We start from the raw sequence: 19,832 nt of genomic DNA, 5'->3' as shown, positions 1-19,832 counted from the left end.
TCCCAAGGGAAAAGTTCTCTGGAACTCATAAGCCGGCACTAGGAAAAGCCCGGCTTCCTCACTCAGACTGTCTATCCAATCAGGCCAGCTAATGCTCGGACAGCAGCCACGTGCTCAGGAAATGGAAAGGCTGCCCTGGCCCATTGAAGGTACATTCCCCGGGCAGTTCTGGGGACCCACAAGCAGTTCTTCCACAAGCCAGTTTGCAGTGGGCGGCCCGTCTGAGGTCATTGTTAATGATGACTTGTATCTCCAAAGGAGGCTGGCATCGGGACGGCACCAGTGGCATGTCAACTTCTCTGAGCTGGGCAGCCTTTGGGAAGGCATTTGGAATAGGGGCCAGGGAGGGCTGGCCGTGGGACTCTTGGGTGGGAAGAAGAGCTGAGGCATGGAGACACCATTGACCTTGGTGGAGAGACCATGGACTTTGGAGGAGAGGTCAATCCCAACCAGGGAATAAACAAGTACTGGCCTGGCCAAGAGGAGGGGACTTCGGGTCATTTAGCCTGACTCATTCTCCAGCATCACCCACAAAAGGCTAGCCAGCTCCCACCTGATGGATGTGAGGCCTCCCCCATGCTCAGGTTGGATCTCATCTGGAGGCCCTTAGAGCACCCCACTTCTCTAGGAGGGTCACAGAAGCCCTAGACATCCTGAGGAGGGGGAGGCTCTAGAAACCATGTGGTATGAGGAAGGTTGGAAGGAAATGGGCATATGTGGCCAGAAGAATAGAAGATTTATGGGAGACATACATCGTTCTTAAAATATTTGGAGGGACCTCTGTGTGGAGAAGGGATTGCACTGTTCTGCTCAGGCCTAGGAGGGGGAATGAGGGTGTAAGTCGTAGGAAGGTAGGTCTCAGCTCAACACTCCGAAGGAATTCCGGGCAGAGAAGTGCTTCACAGAGCTGCCCATTTCATTTTTGCACAGATAGACGGAGACCCACAGACAGGGAGAGAGAGACAGTATTTATTAAGCCCTTACTGTCTACTAGGCATCACGCTCCAATTAAGCATAGGTCTTATTGGGCAATTCAGTTTACCCTGATGATGAGGCATCTGATTCCTTGTCTGCAAAATGAGAACTTAGCTGGATTGAGCCCCGCCTTGGCCTCTTCCATCCCGGGATTCTGTTGAGGTGAACTCTCCCTCCCTGAAATTTCCACTGTGTGGTCTTTGTTCTTCCTACTGGCCCATTCCCTTCCTCAAATGAAGAAAGCCCTTCAAATACAGACAGTAATCATGTCCCCCCACTCTTCCTCCCTTACCCTTCCACTCCCCTCCGTCCCAGATCTTTGTTCAGCCTCAACATTGTACCGTTTCTTCAGTTTATAGTCAGGAGACATGACTTCGGGCGCGCGCGCGCACACACACACACACACACACACACACACACACACACGGAAAGCTTCAGGTGGTCCATGTCTCTGCTGTGATATGTGGTGCCCAGAACGGAACGCCATACGGAGAGGGTTCGGGGGTGCAGCTTGTGACCAGGGGACAAAGCTTGGCCCACATAGTCGTCTTTGGTCATCGGGGTCATGGATGCCGTTCAGTCCCACTCTGGGGACTCGTCCAGTCTTATCAGACAAAGAAGCTTGAGGAGGGGCCTGGCCAATGGGGCGCCCCCGCCCCATTTCCGGGGGGGGGCGTCATTGCTCTCTCCGCTCGCCCACTTCCAGGATGTAGAGGCTAAGGGATTCTCTCCAGTGGCTGCTGAGCAGGTCAGAGAACGCGGGCGGGTCCTCCAGAGTCAAGTGGGGAAACACGCGGGTCTCATTCCTCAGGGAGAAGGGGCATCCGGCCGCGGCCTCTCTGGCTGTCCCGGGGACCACCACAAAAATCCGGCAGAGCCGGTCGCCCCCCGCGGTGTCGCAGATGGGCTGGCTGGTGAGCTGGTCCAGGGTCTGGCAGAGGACCCCGCTCTCGGCCCCGCCCAGGTCGATGACCTCCACGGGCGGCTCCTGCCCTCGCAGGTGGAGGAGGTAGCGGGGTGGCATGTAGGTATGGGTGAAGAGGAGGGTGAAGTGGGCGGGCTGCCCTTGGGGCGCCGTGGCGTGGATGCTCCGTTCCAGGTGGGTCAGGGAAGGGACGAGGCCACCCTGGTGAAGGCAACCAAAGAACAGGGCCCCAAGCACGTTGAAGAGGATGACCGCGGCGCTTCTCCACGGAGCGACCCCCCCGCCCTTCTGGCTGCTCAACAGGACCAGAGGCCCCAGGAGGGGGACCAAGAACCGAGGCTCCTGATGGCTGAAGAGGGAGAGCAGGACCAGGGGCCCGAAGTAGAAGAGGAGGAGCACGTTCCTCTTGTCCAGAGGAGCCCTGGCGCCCCGGGACCAGGGAGCCCGCAGCTGAGCCACGGAGGCCAAGGTCTCCTTGAGCATTGTCCACACGGCCGTCACGGCTACCACGTGCAGCATCCCAAAGAGCAGGACCCCGTTGACGGCCAGGTGAGTGAGGCGCAGGTGGGTGCCGTGCCGGGCCAGGTTCTGGGGGTCCAGGTTGTAGCTAAGGAAGTGGACGGGAGTCAGGACTAGGCGGGGCTCCAGCCCCAGGCGAGAGGAATAGTACCACGAATCCGCAGCCACGAAGGCGGCGGCCACCAGCGTGGCCCCGGGGAGCAGCCCCAGCAGGTCCTGCAGCAGGGCCTTCACGCTGAGGGGCCCCGCGGCCGTGCGGCGGCCGGACCAGAAGAGCAGCGGCAGCAGGGCGAACCCCAGGAACGTGGGCCGGTTGAAGAAGCCCGCGGCCACCACCGCGCCCAGGAGCCGGCCGGGCCGCCGGCGCTCGGGACTCGGCTTCCCCTGGGTGCCATCACCAGCCACGGCCGGGGAGACCAGCAGCAGCAGCCACATGAAGAGAAGGCCCTCGGTGGCGTTGGCCAGCGTCCGGGTGTAGAAGACCAGGGTGACATAGGAGCCGGCCAGCAGCACCAGGGAATGCCATGGATCGGCCCCCCAGAGCGGGGCCACGCGGAACACGCTCCAGTCCAGCGCAAAGGAGAGGATGGTGAAGACCAGCCGGGGCCCCACCAGCAGAGTGTAGCTGCTGAGCGCGCCCGGCCAGAGGCCTTCCAACAGCTCCAGCAGCCACAACACGGAGCCCGTGGTCAACACTGGGAACAAGACCGTCCGACAGGGTGAGCTGGGGAGGAACTCCCAGGGTCGGAAGACCTCCAAGCCCAGGACGTCTTCTGGCAAAGGAAAGAGAGGCAAGAGGTGATTGGAGCAGAGAAGACGCCACCAGGGAGGCCTGGGTTCGAATTCTGCCTTTACAGGATACCGGCTCTGCATTTGGGGGAGGGATAGAGAGAATTGGGGGCGGGGGGAGGTAACAGCACCAGGCGGGAAAGGAAGTGTTAAGAACTGTCCCCAAAAGGGACATCACTCCCAAGCGATCCCAGAACCCCCTTCCTGGAGGCCTGCCTTACTCTCCAGGCCCTCCCTCCCCCATGGGCTGATGCTCAGCTGGGGACAAATCCCCTCCTTTCGTAGGTCACGTGAGAACAACTGGAGTCCTCCGGACAAGGCCTTCGGAAACCTCAACACAATATCCAAGTTGGGTCCCAGAGGACTGGGAGTCAGGAAGAAAAGGCATCGCTAAAGCCTCCTCCGGGTGTCTCCTGAAAACCGAGCTCAGAGTAAAAGCCCAGATGCTCCCCATGCCTCCCCTCATGGACCACGGGGACCAGTGGGGGACGCAGGATTTCATGGGGTTCAGGCACTTTATGTTTACTGGGTACAGATTTTGGATAACCTAATTCATGTACGTTTCCCTCTATCCTAGTTGTGAAGCACCTGGCACATAGCAGGTACCTAATAAATAAATGCACACTCCCTTCTCCCTTTCCCTTCCTTGATAGAATGTAAGCTTCTCCAGGGCAGCAACTTGTGTGTGTGTGTGTGTGTGTGAGTGTGTGTGAGTGTGTGAGGCAATTGGGGTTAAATGACTTGCCCAGGGTCATACAGCTACTGTGTCAAGGGTCTGAGACCAGATTTGAATTCAGGTCCTCCTGACTCCAGGGCTGGGGCTCTATCCAGAGAGCATCGACTTTCACTTTTGCCTTGTGTCCCCAATACCTGACTGAGCGTCTGGCACATCATGGGCAGCAAACAAACAAATAAGTAAAAAAACCCAAATAAGTAAATGGATAAATGAATGGAGAGATGGCTGGCTGGCTGCTGGCTGCTGGCTGCTGGCTGGCTGGCTGGCTGATCATAATAGCTAACATTTCTAGAGCAGCTTGTGCCCCTGCCCCCAAGGGGTTTCATTCTAACCGGGGAATCCACATGTCCGTCTAGAAGGAGGGGGAATTTGCAGGGGTCGGGAACTGGGCTGGATGACCTAGTTTCAGCTCTTTGCTCTGGCCTGTCACAAAAACTCCACCTCCGGCTCCCATCCCGTGGGTGTGGGGCCCTGCTCCCAGATTAGTTTGGAGTCTTTTTTTTTCCCTCCTAGTAGCTATGGGCAAGAAACCAGGGGCTGGCATGATCCCAGGAGCTGGATCTCCAGCAAGCCGGAGGACAGAGCCTCAGACTTCACTAAAGATGTTTAAGAATCATTAAACGGGGCAGCTAGGTGGCACAGTGGATAGAGCACCGGCCCTGGAGTCAGGAGTACCTGAGTTCAAATCCGGCCTCAGACACTTAACACTTACTAGCTGTGTGACTGACCCTAGGCAAGTCACTTAACCCCAATTGCCTCACTAAAAAAAAAAAAAAATCATTAAACACCAGTTATCTTCCTTCCCTGAATGTGGGGCCCTGGCATCCCAGTGGTGGGCGTTAAGAGGCGCCTTTGGATCCCTGTCCCCACAGCTCTGACTCAGCTGGGGCCCAAGGATTCAGGTAGCCTCCCACATGGGTGGGTCCACAGGTAAGGTTCTTTATATATCCTGAGTATCCTGGAGGCACAGAAGAAGCCTAGGAAAAGGTGTAGACATGGGACCCCTACAAAAGACTCCTTCCCCTCTCTAGACTCAAATTTGCTCTTCTGTCCAGAGAGAGGGCCTGAACTAGCTCTGATAGTACTTGCTGCTCCTGACCCACAAGCACATCTCCCCCCTCCAGGCATTTGCCCTGGCCACCCTCCAGGCTCTCTGGCCTCTCCTCCTCAGGACTCAGCTCAAAGCCTTGTTCCTGCAGCTGAGAATGCAGGGGATGGCTCTTAATGTTGGATGGGCCATGGGCCCCTTCTCAGAACCACAATTTATTGGCTATGTTCAGAATGCAAAGAACTACTCTGTTTCACTTACATGTGAGTGCCAAGAAAGATCCTTTTCCTCTCTGAGTTCTCAGACCCTCTCAAGTGTGTCCACAGAGCCCATGGGATCCTGTGCTAGACCCTGCCTTCAGCGTCTGCTTCCTTTCTGCAGGCTGTCTCCCCCTCCAGCTTTGGAGCCATCACTTAACACATGCCTGGCATACAGTAAGCACCTAATAAATGCTTGCTGGTTGAGTGACTGGTTGATGATCACACTGATAGGTTCTTTGAAGTCACTTAGTCTAATCCTCTCATTTTACAGATGAGAGAGTTGAGCCCCCAGGCAGGTGAAAGAAGACAGGCCCAAATATCTTCCCACGTCTCATGATATGCCTGGGGACCTATGAGATGCCTTCAACTTTGTCATTTAGAGGAGAAAGAAGCAGTGTCCACCCTTTCCTCACTGTCAGAGCCATGTTTGGATGCTTCTGTTTGAAAGACAGCTCAAAGCCCAAACTGGCATAAGCCCTGGTCACACATGTCCATGTGTGTGCCCCTCCATGCATCTGACCACATAAGTTACCACCCCTCACTCCATTCAGAGGCACCTCCTTCAAGGGAACTGTCCTGATTCCTCCTCTCTCATCAAACTCCTCTGTAATGTTTACGTGTCTGTAACACACTGTAGGCCTACAAGGGAAGGGAAGCTCTCCAAGGGCAGACCGTATTTTTTGGTTGGTTCTTGTCTGTGTGTCCAGCACATAGTAAGCACTTTAAATGTGACTCCCACATAAAGTCCTTATCTGTATCTACCTCCCCACAGATGGTGTTGGAATTTATGGGAGTGGGCCCCAGATGTGTGTAGGGGCACAACAAAAGAATATTTTCTTGCTATGTGAGATCATGAAATTCCTTTGCTCTGAATTAACTGCACCTTTTGGCTGACTGGCAAAGGAAATACACTGGTAGGGGTTCGTGAACCACAGATTTTGAGTGAATCTAGACTCAGAGTGCCCTTGAACCTGGGATTTCTTCAACACTTAATCAATGCTCCTTGTCTGCTTGCTTGATTTTTTTTTAAAGCATCAAGAATAACAATAGAGAGAGAAAAAGATCAGCCACTTGACTGCAAGGGACTTTACCTGCCATGACCTCAGGCGACTGAAAGAATTCATCTGGGTGCAGGTAACCGGTCTGCGGGAGAAGACACCAGGCGACTCTCAGGAGGCTAAGGCTCCCCCAAAGCACCTGGGCAGCCCACATCTCCAGGACCTCCAGAGCAGAGCAGAGCAGAGCAGGGCAGGGCTGAGCGATACCGGGACAGGCTCCCGGTTTAGGGAATCTGAATCGGGAAGAAATTCAAAAATAAAAAAAGAACCTCGTCTCCATCGATAACATTCAAAATGAGCACTGGGAAACAACTCCCGTATCTTCCGGCAGCCCAGCTTCTCTTGTCCCTTGGGGCCTCCCCACCTTCCCGTCACTGTGTGACTCATGTCGATATCATCCATGGGGAAGAAGGCTGCTCTTGCCTGGGATGCAGGAGAAGGAAGGGCTGGCTGGGGATAAGCCAGGCTAGCAGCGCCTGGAGCTGCGGGAGGGCAGTGTGCCAGCCGGCTCCTCCCCAGGCAAGCTGTGTCTTAGGCTCTCTTATCTGCGAATATCTCATGACTTCGCCTCTACCCAAGTTTCACATCTGTAAACCTAGGATTCTCACTTCCTTCTTGGATTCTCTTGACAAGGAGACTTCTCCAATTTTCTGTGACCTTGGGAAAGGTCCCTACCTATATACCCACCCAGAAGAAGATGGAGCTGGCTTAGACTCTGAGGTGTTTTTCTGCTCCAGAATTCCCTATCCTGAAGGCTGGGTGCATGGATCTCTATGTCTGAAGAGGGAGGGTCCAGACCCACCCCCATTCCCTGTAGAAGAGGTCTCTGATCATGGAGTTCTCTGTGCTGAGATTTTAACCCCGTGGTCCCTCTTCTGGGACTCTGCCTCATCCCCTACATTTTCCAAGTATCCCTTCCCCTCCTCACCCTTAGCACAAAGGATATGCATGTAAACTGTTTTTAATTTGTCAAAGCAAAGGGATAACATTCCCCCTCTTGGATTCTAATGAACTTTATTTTTTTAAATAGCAGATAGGGAACATTTCCAAGGCAGTGTGGTGTTCTAGACCTGGAGTTATGAGAGACCCAGGCTCACACTTCCCTTTGGCATCTACTCCATGTGTGACTAGACTCCTTGGAACCTCGGTTTCTCGTCTGTAAAATGGATGTTTGTTTAAACCCAAAGGCTCTGAATGATTCTTTGCACCACAAGTGTGACAGTCTAGATGCAGCCCGATTCAGTTCGACTCCACCAACAATGATCAGGGTGAGACCTTGTATGGGGGGGAGCGTGGACTGGGGGTTGTGGCAACAGAGCTTTAAATACAGAGGAGTCCTAGGGAGGTCAGACCAGGGGAAGGAGAGAAATCCTGGGAGTTAGAGCTTCCCAGAGGAAGTGGTGACTGAACTGAGCCTTAACAGAAAAGAAAGCTTCGGAGAGAGGGTGGCAATGAGGTGATGGCATGCCAGGCATGGGGGACTGCCCATGCAAAGGCATGGAGGGGGAGTGGAACGTTGCCAAGGTCAGGGAAGAACAGTAGGTGGTACTGCTGAGTTGGATGCAAAGTATACTGTGGAGAGCTGGACTTAAATGCCAGGCTAAGAAGCCCCTTTGGGGGAGGGGGAGGTAGATCCAGGAAGTGCACAGAGTCCAGGGAGGCACCTCTCTGAGGAATGGGAGAGGGCTAGGGCATGGGACCAGGGACTTGAAGCTGGAAGGGCCTGTTTCCTCGTTTTAGAGATAAGAGAACAGAGGCCAAGCCAGGATTCGAACCCCCTCAACCACTGGGGCTCACAGTCTGTCTACTGCAGAGTTGCCTGACACTCAGAGAGATCAACCCAAATCACACAGCATCAAGGGGCAGAAACTCCAACCCCACTCTGGGCTCCCAATTTCCCTTGACTGTATGAGCGCAGCTTGTTATGGGGCTGGATTCAGGCACCTTTTGGTCCTAGTGGCCCTCTCTTGGGGTCTTGCTTCACCCTGGTTAGCCCTGATTGTCCCAGGAGAGGAGGGAGGAGGCATCTCAGGAAAAATAAAAGCATAGCAAACTGCTCAGAAGGGCAGCTAGGTGGTGCAGTGGATAGCGTCCCGGCCCAGGAGTCAGGAAGACTCCTACTTGGGAATTCAAAGCAGACCCCAGATAATAGCCGTGTGTCGCTGGGCAAGTCGCTTCACCCCATTTGCCTCGATTTCCCCATCTGTAAAATGGGAGAGTAGGCCCCTGAGGTGCTTTGCTGCGGCCCACGTGTGAACTATGCCGGTGGTTATTGACGACCCGTCTCGTCACCGCCCCGCGTCACTTTCACTCTAGTGGGGTGGGAGGTGGGAGGACCAAGTACAGCGGCCTGGCCGCAGGAAGCTTACACTCCAACTCACAGATTCCCGGGGATCCCAGGCTCGTACTCTCCTCCTCGATCCTTGAGCCTTCCACCAGGCAGGGACGGGAGGGCCAGGCCCAGCTCTGAGAGGGCGGGGCCTCCATTCATCATCACCCAATCACAGCCCTCCTCTGGATATGCCCCACCCACTTCATGCAAATATGAGGCTGCGAACAGGCGGCGGGAAGTAGGGCTAGGGTTAAGAAGGTTAAGAAAACGTGTCAGTCCTCCGGGACCACCGAGAGGCGGCGTGGGGGTAGAGAGGGCAGGTAACCATAGAAACCGCTTCCTGCCCCAGCCCCGAGCGCGCACACATGCGTGCGGGCGTCAGCGGGACGTGGGGGAGCGAGGAGGGGAGCTCATCTCTGGAGTCTGCGCGGTGTTGCTCGCAGCGGGGAGCCGGGGCATCCGCGGAGCATTTTTTTCCATCACAAGGAGCTCGCTACCGCAGACCCTGCCCCCAATTGTGGAGTATCTGTTGGTGGAGCTAGGGTTAGAGCTGGAGCTGGCTTTGGGCGTCCGCTGGGCCACGCCTCCTAATGTTGCAGGTGGGGACACTGAGGCAGGCGGCGTGGTCCACAAGGAAGAGCCAAGACTTGGAGTCCAAGGATCCAGGCTCTGCCCCTTCCTACCTCGAGCAAGCTCCTCGATGCCTCTGGGCCTCAGTTTCCTTATCTGTAACCTGCGGGCGTCTTCCTCAGTGGCTGCTGAGAGGGATATAGGGATATGCCCCTCTACTGAGAGGGAAAATGCCCCCCTCTCAGCCTAGTGATCTGATCCCAAGGTCTTAGAAGCCCACCCCACCCCCTCTCTAGAGCTCGAAAAAAACAGGAAGCTACTATCCCCCTGCTAAACATAGGCATATCAGCTTGAAAGTTGCCTCATACTAAGGTCCGCATGCAGACATGACAGAATGTTTGCTGAAACAGGACATTTAGGATATTTTTGCAAAATAACCCATGGCTGGACCCCTAAGGTGGAGCACTCTGACCTAGGAGAAAGATTTATTGCTGAACATAGAGTTTCAACCTAATTACCGCATCCTACTTAAAATAGATGTCCAGAAAGGGTATAAAAACTGCTTGATTCTTTATCTCTGTGTGTCACACCTCCAGGTTGCCCCAGTGAGTGTGCTGCACCTTTCTTTTGAAAGAAATAAAAGAGGGGCAGCTAGGTGGCGCAGTGGACAGAGCACTGGCCCTGGAGTCAGGAGGACCTGAGTTCAAATCTGGCCTCAGACACTTAACACTTACTAGCTGTGTGACCCTGGGCAACTCACTGAACCCCAATTGCCTCACTAAAAAGAACGAAAGAAATAAAATCAGTGCTTTGACCTCCTTTCTCCTCCAGTCTCCATTATGGGGTTGGTGGGTGTATTTCCCATCTCACTGCGTAGCCAGATGGTGCTACAGTGTGGGTTGATATTTTCCTTGGTGATGGAAAGGCTGGGGAGGGGCGGGGGAGGTCTATCCAGAAATGACCGTGATGTCATTAAAACTACCCATAAAATGGGGGGGGGGTAGATGAGCTCCAGGATCCTCAGCTTTGTCCCAGACTCTCCCTCACCCCACACGTACCATCACTTGCCAAGTACTCCCCTTCTCACCTTGACAAGATCCACCACATCCCTTCTTTCCACTCACCCAACTACTACCTTAGTCGGGGCCTCATCCCCTCTTGCCCACCCTAGTGCAGCAACCTCCTCATTGGTCTCTCTCCTCTGCTAAAATCATGTTCCTCAAGCACTCTGATCACATATTCTCCCAGTCATGCAAAGCCAGACTTCTTCCTTATTAGCTCTAGGATCAAGTATCAAACTTCTCTGTGGAGCTTCTAAAGCCCCTCACTTAGGACACAGCAGGCATGCAAGAAATACTTGTTGATTGGTTATTCTGAGAGCCTTTCTAGCTACGATCCTGACAAAGTCTCTTCCCATTAACGGGCCTGAGTTTCATCTTTTCCAAAATAGGAATAATTCTTCTTTGGCCTCCCTCAGAGGATTGTGAGGAAAGCACTTTGCAAACCTTCAAGGGTGGCAGAAATGTGAGTTGTTATCTAGAACTGCTGCCATCTGTGCCCACTGTCTTAGGAAGAGTTGCCACAGCCGTGGCCTGGGAATGCACTTGGATGTAGCTGTTGTGAGAGTATGGCAAGAGGGCAAGATTTGGAATCAGACCATTGGACTGGAACCCCAACTGGGCTACCCACTGCCTATGTAGGCAAGCCACTACCCTGCTTGGGGCCTTAGGCCTCTAAAAAGCAACAAGTCCCAATTGGATAATAGATGGAAATGGTTTTTTGTTTTCGGTTTTTGGTGAGGCAATTGGGGTTAAGTGACTTGCCCAGGGTCACACAGCTAGTAAGTGTTAAGTGTCTGAGGCCGGATTTGAACTCAGGTCCTCCTGAATCCAGGGCCAGTGCTTTATCCACTGTGCTGTCCAGCTGTCCCTGGAAATGTTATTTTTAACTGATATTCTCCAGTCTGTCCTAATACCAGATATTATTTATTATAATCTTAATTATAGCATAGAGTATATTATATGTACTTATTTAGCATGTATTTTTGTAACTATATAATTTCTAATTATATGTCTTATCTGTAATTATTATGATATATTGTATTGCATAGAATTCTATAAAATTGCCACTTGAAGGAACAGCACAATCTGTTCTCCTGTCTCAGAGATGCAGACTGGACTCATTTATTCCAGCATCTGCCCTGCCTAAGTAAACATGACTGCTGAGCTGGCTGAAAACACTTCTCTTAGAAGATAAAAACTGATCCCTGAAGGATGTTGGCAGCTCCTGGCCCTCACTGGCAGTATAAGCAAAGAGTTTCTCCAGGCGTGTGGGGAGATGGAGTAATTTCATCTCACAATGAGGAGATGCTGGTGTGCCTCGATGATGGCATTCAAGGCCTCCCAAGGCCAGCGATGCTTTGGGGACGATCTGTCTGTCTTCATACGCCACTTAGCCATTCATTACCTAGAGCTGCAGAGGTTGGAGCTAGAAAGGATTTTGGAAACTCTTCTAGTTGGATTTTAAGCCTAGAGAATGACAAAATATTCTAGACAATGAAGCAGTTGGTACCTTGAGGCCCATGAAATGGGTGAGAAGGAGGCGCATGTCCCTGTGGTTTGCTGCCTCTCCCGAGGGTCCTCTCTTTTATGGTCATATTCAGGGAAGCCATAAGGTAGATGTCTGTTGTTGGGACTCAAGTGTAGACATCTGTTATTATTGGGACCCAAGTGTAGACCCCCAAACCATGCCTGAACTCACCGATTCTGTGGAAAGCACACTGTTCCCGTGAGCATGAGAGGAAATGGGCTGAGGCGACACCCTCCCACCTTCACAGACCCTCACTAATAAATATGAACTGGACTTGCCCACTAAGAGCATCTAGTGTTGCACCGAGATATAAGATGGGTGCAAGGAGGATGTGACAGTAGGTTTTGAGAAATGAACAAGAGATGGGCAAAATGCTTTTTTTTTATTCAAAGAAGCAAGAGATCCCTCTGGATGAAGCTTCAGGGGAGGCATCATGTTGATGGAGAGAACTCTCTTGATTGGAGCTGAGTTTGCATGCATGATACAAGGGTGGGAAGTTCTTTGAAGTTTCACAGAATGCTAGATTTAGATCAGATTGGGAGCCTACAGGTCATGAGGTTCTGCTCGCCCTCTAGCTTCTTCCCAGACCCAGTCTCTCTCGGATTAGCAGCAGATGCACAAATCATTAACATACAGGTGAGGTAAGGGGCCATCCGTGAACCACAGAGAGCAGATCGCTTAACTTTTCTGTCCCTTACGTTTTTCTCGCTAATAAAATACCTACCCTGCCAGGCTCCACTTTTAGTAGCTTTCATAATTGTTCTGTGGTTTCTGTGAATATAAATTATTCACCACCCTGACCAGATCCCAGGATTTTTGAGCTGCAGGGAGCCTTGACCCCTTTATTTTACAGACACAGAACAGAGGCCCAAAAAGCATCAGTGACCCGCCCAAGGTCATGCAGGTAGTACTCAGCAAAGGAGAATTAAAATCCAAGTCCAGAGCCCCGAGGGAAACTTAGTCACAGTAAGTAGCGCAGTAACTGAGAAACCAAGTGAAATGCCTTCTCTGAACTTGCCTGCTTGAATCGATAGCAAAGATCTCCTTTCTTAAAATGGAATAACATACCTCCTCGAGTGAGAGTCACTTCCTTGGTGAGTCAGGTTCTTTGTCTTTTTTTTTTCCGTCTGATCTGTCTTCAGCTCTCATCCATTTGGCTCGTGGTCTTTGGGCTAAAGGTCCCCAGCTGGGGCATTTCCAGCGAGAACAGTGTCCTCCCATTGGCTTACTGGGAGTGTCCCTGCTGACCAAATCAAATAGGAAAAAAAAAAAAAAACAAACAACTTATTTCCCCCCAGCACAGCATATCCCTGCCTTCGGCCCTTCCCCCAGCCCAGCCCGGCATGTGGGCATGTGAAGATGCAAGCCTATCACCCCGGAGATCACACCCGACTCACCAGCCTCGGAGAAGCAACTGCAGTCAGATGGGGGAGAGGAGAGGCACAGCCACCAGCTCGCAATGCAGCATCCTAATCGATGTTACCTAGCAGAGAGAGAACCTGGCAAGGCCCGGCTGCCAGGGAGGGGGAGGAGGGGGCTATTTAAAGGAACACCACCCAGAACCTAATGATGGGGGAAGGGGAGAAGTAGAACAAAACCACAGAATGGGAGGAAGCCAGCCGTGGACGGCAGTGGGGAGAGGGGGACTGACAGATAGGAAGAAGAGAATTGAAGGACCTAAAATGTTGAGGGCAGGGGGGGGGGGGAGCTCTTCTATTTTATCAGGAAATTAGATTAGAGCAAATGAGAAGAGGGAGGGAGCCCCTCCTTTTCTCTTCCCTGAAGTCTATAGACACTGTGATCAAAATCGAGCATCTCTTCCAAGCCTGGCCTGGCCTCAGAAGCTCCCCCCACAATCCTGGGGGAGCAGGGTCATTTGCTCTCCTTTCTTCAGCCTGCAAAGGAGCCGGCAGCCTGCAGCATCCTTCTCCTCCGGTCAAGGGCCTTTAAATATCTCGTGCCATCCGAGGTCCGCCCTCGGCATCTCGGTAGCGCTCAGACGCCTCCTGTTCGCCCCCCACCCCATCTTGCGCCTTCCCAAACTGCTCCTTTCTTGATTTTTGCCTTAGCTCAGCCCTTCCCATCCGCCCTTGGCCAGTAACTCCCAGGTCCTTCTCCAGATTCCCAACGGCTCCTCCAGCCTCCAGATGTCCTGGTGGATGTTTTCAGAGCATGGGTAGGACTTAAGGCACCAGGGCCCTTCCGTCTGCATGGGGCTGGAAGGAAGTTTGGGGGCCCCGAGGCCAGGAGAGACTTCGGGTCAATGATGATGCAAGAGGGCACTGTGGGCCCTTGTGTGGGAAGGAAGGACGTCCAAGCCGCAGAGATGGAATCCTGCTGAGAGAACACCCGGAGCAGAGTGAGGAAGCCACACAGATGCCAGAGGGGCCAGTTGTGATGTATGTAGAGGGACTGGGGAGACCTCAGGGGGCCATGCATAGAGCCAGGGGGGCGTGCCTGCACCAGCACCATGGGGAGCCTTGGACTTCACTCTGCACAAGAACAAGGGAGCTCCTGTTGCTTTCCAAAGGCTTGGGTGTGAGGGCTTTCTGTGTTTATCAAGGCCTTAGACCTACTCCGGGTTTAATGCTTTTGTTAGCCCGAGTGCTTGCAGGGGAGCTTGGGGGCCTTTGACACAAGTCAGATTCTGAAGTTCCCAGCATCATCATCACAGCCTCAGCTTTTTGGCAAGGGAGCTTTCATTTCATCTTTTTATCACTAGAGCCTAGTGCAGAGGCTGGCACATAGTAGGCCCTCATTAAATGTGTGCTAAATCACAGGATTGGAAGAGGCTTGAGGAAATCATCCTCCCAATTCCTTCTATTAGGTAAGTGAATGTCCAAACCACAAAGAAGTACCGTGTCCCCAGAGTCTTAGTGTAGTTGGAAGTTTAATAGAGGCAGCTAGGGGGGCGCCACAGGGCACAGAGAACTGGAGTCAGTAAGACCCAAGTTCAATTTGATCTTAGACACTTACTAGCTGTATAACCCTGGATAAGTCATTTCACCTTTGGCTGCCTTAGTTTTCTCAACTATATAATGGGAACAATAATAACACCTACCTCCCAAAGTTGTTGTGAGATTAGATGAAATGATATTTGTAAAGTTTTTAGCACATATCAGGCACGTAAAAGTGCTTATGCCCTTTCCTTAATATTTTAAAACTGCATTGAGGCTTTGGGGACTCCCTCTAGTTGCACGCCCACTCAGCGTCCTTGGGCCTGGTCTCTGCTTCTCCAGCCGGGCTTCCGGAGAATCTCAGAACCTGGCCACCTGCAGGAAGGAGCCACAGGATTCTGGGAAGATCCGGGGAGCTAACTCAGGACCAATATAGGCCCGGATCCCAGGAGGAGCTGAGAATAAAACTGAGATCCTTGCAAGCAGATCATGTGTAAAGCTTTCAAAGCTTGCAAGATCCCCCTCCCAGCTGCACATTCCTACAGACGTTGCCACCGAGATCTCTCAGGAGTCCTTTCCTTTCCCCACTCCCTTTCAGCTCCCTTCTATATGTGTTGTCCCCCCGCCCCCCCCCATAGAGTATAAGCTTCCTGAGGGCAGAACTGTCTCTTTTTGTTTTGTTTTGTTTTGCAGGGCAATGAGGGTTAAATGACTTGCACAGGGTCACACAGCTAGTAAGTGTCAAGTGTCTGAGGTCAAATTTGAACTCAGGTCCTCCTGAATCCAGGGCTGGTGCTTTAAGGACCGTCTCTTTTTGCTTGTGGAAGGAAGGCATCAAAGGTTGGGATTTGTGCCCCAGAATTTTCTCAGGTCTTGTGAACCCCAGGAGATGCTTCCAACCCTTAAAATCCCACAACCAGCATGAGAGCAGCATGACCTCCTTTATCCTTCTGCAAAGCAAAGACAAAAAGTTCCATCAGGAGGGAGAAAAGGGGTCATCAGCCTCCTCATGTATAAAATAAGGGGACTGGACAAGATTGCGGCCAGCCCTCCACCTCGGCCAGTCTGGTCCATGTGTGGGCATGGGGGGGAAAGATGATGGGCAGATGGGGCAAATGGGAACAAGTCAGAGTGATCTGAATCCTCTCACTCAATGCCTCGGGGAGATTCTTGGGGATTTAAAAGCAAGAACTGGAGTGAAATTGTACTGAGGAGTGGTTCCTTATGTGTCTGAGGGGGAAAGGACATTGGGATTTGGGGCTGCCACCCTCGTGCCTAGTGTTGGTGCCTGGGGCCCCTCTTCAATCCAACATGGTGGTGTCTGCCCCCAAGGCTAGTCTTCTTGGGGTTGACTCCTGTTTGGATAGGGTGCCTTCTTCACAGCAACCATGTCAGGTAGCTGATGAAAACCACTTATACCCATTTTACATTGGAGGAAACAGAGGCACAGCACTTGAATGACTTGTCCACAGGCACACAGCTAGAAAGCCTAAGAACTCAAGTCTGGTACCGCTTGGGCTCATTCCCTGCTGCCTCTCTAGAAAGGAAATACATTCACCAAAAGGCTTTCTCCTGCCACCTTGGAGAATTTTCCCTGTCCTGTCTGTTGACAAGCTGGGCCCCTCTTTCTAAAGTCTCATCTTCCCAGAAGTGCAGTTAGAGATTCGGCCTGACTCACTGCCCCAGGGATTAGGTGACTACAGCCGCTCCTTCCAAAGCAGTTTCTACCCCACAAGCAGAATCTTCCTCTGGGCTCCTGGCCCCATCCATATTTATCAGTGGGGAAGGACGCAGACCCCCTGCAAAAGTAGAGATGGGGAGGGTCAAGGCTGACCTCAGTGAGCATCCCCAACTTGCTCAAAGCAGCCCCAAGGTGGGCAGATGTGGGACTCTCACCTGACTTAGACTTCTCGTCACTGGCCCCTCGGCTAATTGGCTGAAGAAGGGCTGGTTTGTTGGTGGGAAGTTTCTTAAGATGAAAAATAATGATAACTCTCTAAATAGATAACATCTATATAGCATGTTAAAGCTTCCAAAGCTGCATGTGCTTGATGTCCTGTGATCCTCCCACTAGCTCTGTGGGGTAAGTGCTATTATTATCCTGTGTTTACAAATGAGGAAACTGAGGTTCAAGAGAGTTGAAGTGATTTGCCTGGGGTCACCTAGCAAAGGGTATTCCTCATCACAGACCACATTGCCCCTCAGGGGAGGCTGATGCCATCTCCTCCAGAAATCTGTGGTATGATTTGGGGGAATAGGACAGGAAATGTCTCAGGTGGCTTCTGTCCCCCTCCCAAACTCTTCCAGCCCCCAACTAAAGGCTGATGCTTGTTTTAGGGAGTGAGACAAAGCCCCTTGCAGACCTCGCCCTTTTCCTATCTACAGGGCCAGTTTGGGCCTCTCTGCGGGGCAGAAATGACCCAGTCAAGTGTCTGAGTTCGGATTTGAACTCAGGTCCTCCTGAATCCAGGGCCGGTGCTCTATCCACTGCGCCACCTAGCTGCCCCTGAGAGCAAAGCTTCTTAAACTGTGAGGCATGACATGGAGTCGAGGTCCTGAATGTGAGGGTCCTGAAAACTCTGGCAGTGACTGTTTGATTTGCGTACCTCTTTTATATATCTTTATACCCGGGGTTGAGACAGTGCATTTTGTAAATAGACTGCCTTTGTCCAAGGACCAAGATATAGCCATGGCCAATAAATATATGGTGGCAAGACATCAAGACTTCGGGTCTTATGACGGTGTGAATTCCAGTAGCAGGTTTAAAGTTAAATAAAGAATCCCATGAAGGCAGAGGCCTGGTATCTCTGGGTCAGATCCCGAGTCCTACATCTCCTCACCGGAAATGAGCAGCCTGGGCTTTGGAGCCCTGTGAGGCTTTGCTCCTGTAGGTGGCAGCACTACCTCACAGCTGGGACCTCCCTCCACCCATCCTCTCTGGTCCCTTAGCCTAGGGAAGGGTCTTTCTTTTGGCCCCCTTCCCACCAGGGGATTTCCCAGGCCCGGAAATTGTGCCTGTGTCAAGTCTGACAACAGCTGACTGCCCCCTCCCCCTTAAGAAACCTCTGCTCTTACTCTCCCTGACCCTGTTTGGATTTGTCTATTTATTGAGTGAATTAAAATCCTCTAGATTTTCAAATCTGCCAAAAAGCATTTCTTATTTGCTTACAACCAGCTGGGCTGGAGAGATACAACGTGAGATGGGCCCTGCCCTCCAAGAGCTTTCTTTCTACTGAAAGTGGGGAAAATGACAGACAGATAAATACAGGACATAAACAGAATTAAATATAAAGTGATTTTTGTTTGGGGGGTTCTAACAACCAGGTAATATTTGAGCTGAGCCTTGAATATTCTGTTTTCTGGGTTAAAAACCCGAGCTATGGGGCAGCTAGGTGGCACAGTGGATAAAGCACCCATCCTGGATTCAGGAGGACCTGAGTTCAAATCTGACCTCAGACACTTGACACTTATTAGTTGTGTGACCCTGGGCATGTCCCTTAACCCTCATTGCTCCCCACCCAAAACAAAACAAAACAAAGCCTGGCCAGCTCCTGTATGGCCATTCGTTCATATCCATACACATGCAGAGAGCCAGGATTTTTGCTTCCAAACCAACAGTGTTCTTTACTGCACTGAGTTGCCTCACTTCTAGCAGAAGCCAGAAGCTGAACACAAAGAGAAGGGCAAAGGTGTGTGCCTGTCACAGCCTATGCGTTGTAAATCACCTGACACCAGTGTGAGAACAAGCCCTCCTGGAGACCTCAAGGGCCTGCGGCATCAGTGGCATGAGTTGTCTCTCCATGACCTTGTCCTGGCAGTTGATCCTCCTTACATTTGCACCCACCTCTCTCCGGGAGAGCTTAGTTTATTCAGTGAGGGTGCATGTAATTTGGGGAGAGGGTGTTGGGTTTGTGGGGGAAACATTCTTTTGCTATTTTTCTTATGATTCTGTCTTCTTAAATGCCTTTGTTTTGAACAGATGGTCACTGATAGCAGTAGACGCATTGTGGGGGCTCATTAACTCTTTTTAAAATTCAAGCATATTCAGAACAGCATAGTACTTTGAGACTGATGCAGCTTTCCTGGGGGCCCTAGGTATAAGATGAGCATGCCTTGCTACACAATGATCACAACCTCCCAAAAGCTCAACCAAAGTCATTGGTTTTCTAAGTGAATGAAAGAAGGAATGAATGAAAAGTCATTTATCAAATATTTACTATTCGTAGGACTCTGAGCCAGGCGCTAGGCATGTAAATAGGAAGCAATCCCCGATCTTTAGGTACTTACATTGGAATGGGGGGGGGGGGACCCGTATATGTGCTACAGGGCAGATGGAAAGGACCAGTCATCCCCAAGGTAGGGCAACGCACATGGGGGTACATCTCGAGTCTCCTTTCCGTGGATTAAGCCATTTGTGTTGATCCCCTTTACTTTAGAGATAAAGAAGCCAGAGAGGAGGCTTGTCCAAGGTCACTTACGTCATGATTGTCAAAGGCGGGATTTTAACTGAGGACCTTGGATAAGTCAGTGACTGTATAGTAGCCTAGCCTGCAGCCTCCAGGTCTACCTCTCCTCCCCTCCTGAAGGCCCCCGCCCCCTCAGGAGGTTGGGACACCGAGCTTCCCCCACCCCATTCCCCCGGGGCTACTCCCTGAGATGACTGTAGATCTTGACTGTAGGTGTACCTAAGCAGGCAGTCATTGGCGTGTTGTCTTCTACCACCCGACTGTGATCTCCTTACCGGCAGGGCCAAGAGGTTTTGCCCTTACACAGGAAGTGCTTAATCAATGCTTGTTGTCTGCCTGAAGCCAGTAGATTAAGACCCTTTTACTCTTTTTGAAAGCTGCCCACAGCTGATTTTCCCTGCTGTATTCTTAGCATAAATCCCTCTTCCTTCCCAACTGTCCTTGGCTTCTCCTCTCACACCTGCTTCTCCCCCTTGGGTGGGGTCTCTCTAACTTATTACCAGGGGAAGTCGGGATTCTTATGTCAGACACGCCTACGCACAATTTCCCTTCTTGCATGCAGAAGGAGCAGCCTCACAGGGATTTAAGGGGTCAGGCTCCTCTTGCTCCTTGGGACCCGGGCAGCCGGTAGGCAGGATTGTGCCCTGGAGCCCTCATTGACTGAGCTC

At 51.9% G+C, this 19,832-nt stretch overlaps 1 protein-coding gene across 3 annotated transcripts; it reads right to left on the bottom strand.

The window, feature by feature from the left end:
• Positions 1-955: 955 nt before the first annotated feature.
• PIGZ (phosphatidylinositol glycan anchor biosynthesis class Z) lies at positions 956-13,455 on the bottom strand. 3 transcript variants are annotated; one of them, XM_043999016.1, is made up of 4 exons: positions 13,199-13,455; positions 12,870-13,044; positions 6,344-6,543; positions 956-3,192 (listed from the first exon to the last, which is right to left on the bottom strand). In XM_043999016.1, exons 3-4 carry the CDS (start codon positions 6,462-6,464, stop codon positions 1,652-1,654), a joined length of 1,662 nt encoding a protein of 553 aa, XP_043854951.1. In that variant the 5' UTR covers positions 6,465-6,543; positions 12,870-13,044; positions 13,199-13,455; the 3' UTR covers positions 956-1,651. The 3 variants fall into 3 exon arrangements, with proteins under 3 accessions (XP_043854951.1, XP_043854952.1, XP_043854950.1); XM_043999017.1 differs by having other exon boundaries at positions 12,870-13,041; XM_043999015.1 differs by lacking the exons at positions 12,870-13,044; positions 13,199-13,455 and having other exon boundaries at positions 956-3,286; positions 6,344-6,515.
• Between the last annotated feature and the right edge of the window lie 6,377 nt (positions 13,456-19,832).

Source organism: Dromiciops gliroides, chromosome 3, assembly GCF_019393635.1.
Source record: "Dromiciops gliroides isolate mDroGli1 chromosome 3, mDroGli1.pri, whole genome shotgun sequence".
Taxonomy (NCBI): Eukaryota; Metazoa; Chordata; class Mammalia; order Microbiotheria; family Microbiotheriidae; genus Dromiciops; species Dromiciops gliroides.
Note: the sequence above shows the minus strand (reverse complement) of the source record. Positions and strands in the feature narration are given on the sequence as shown.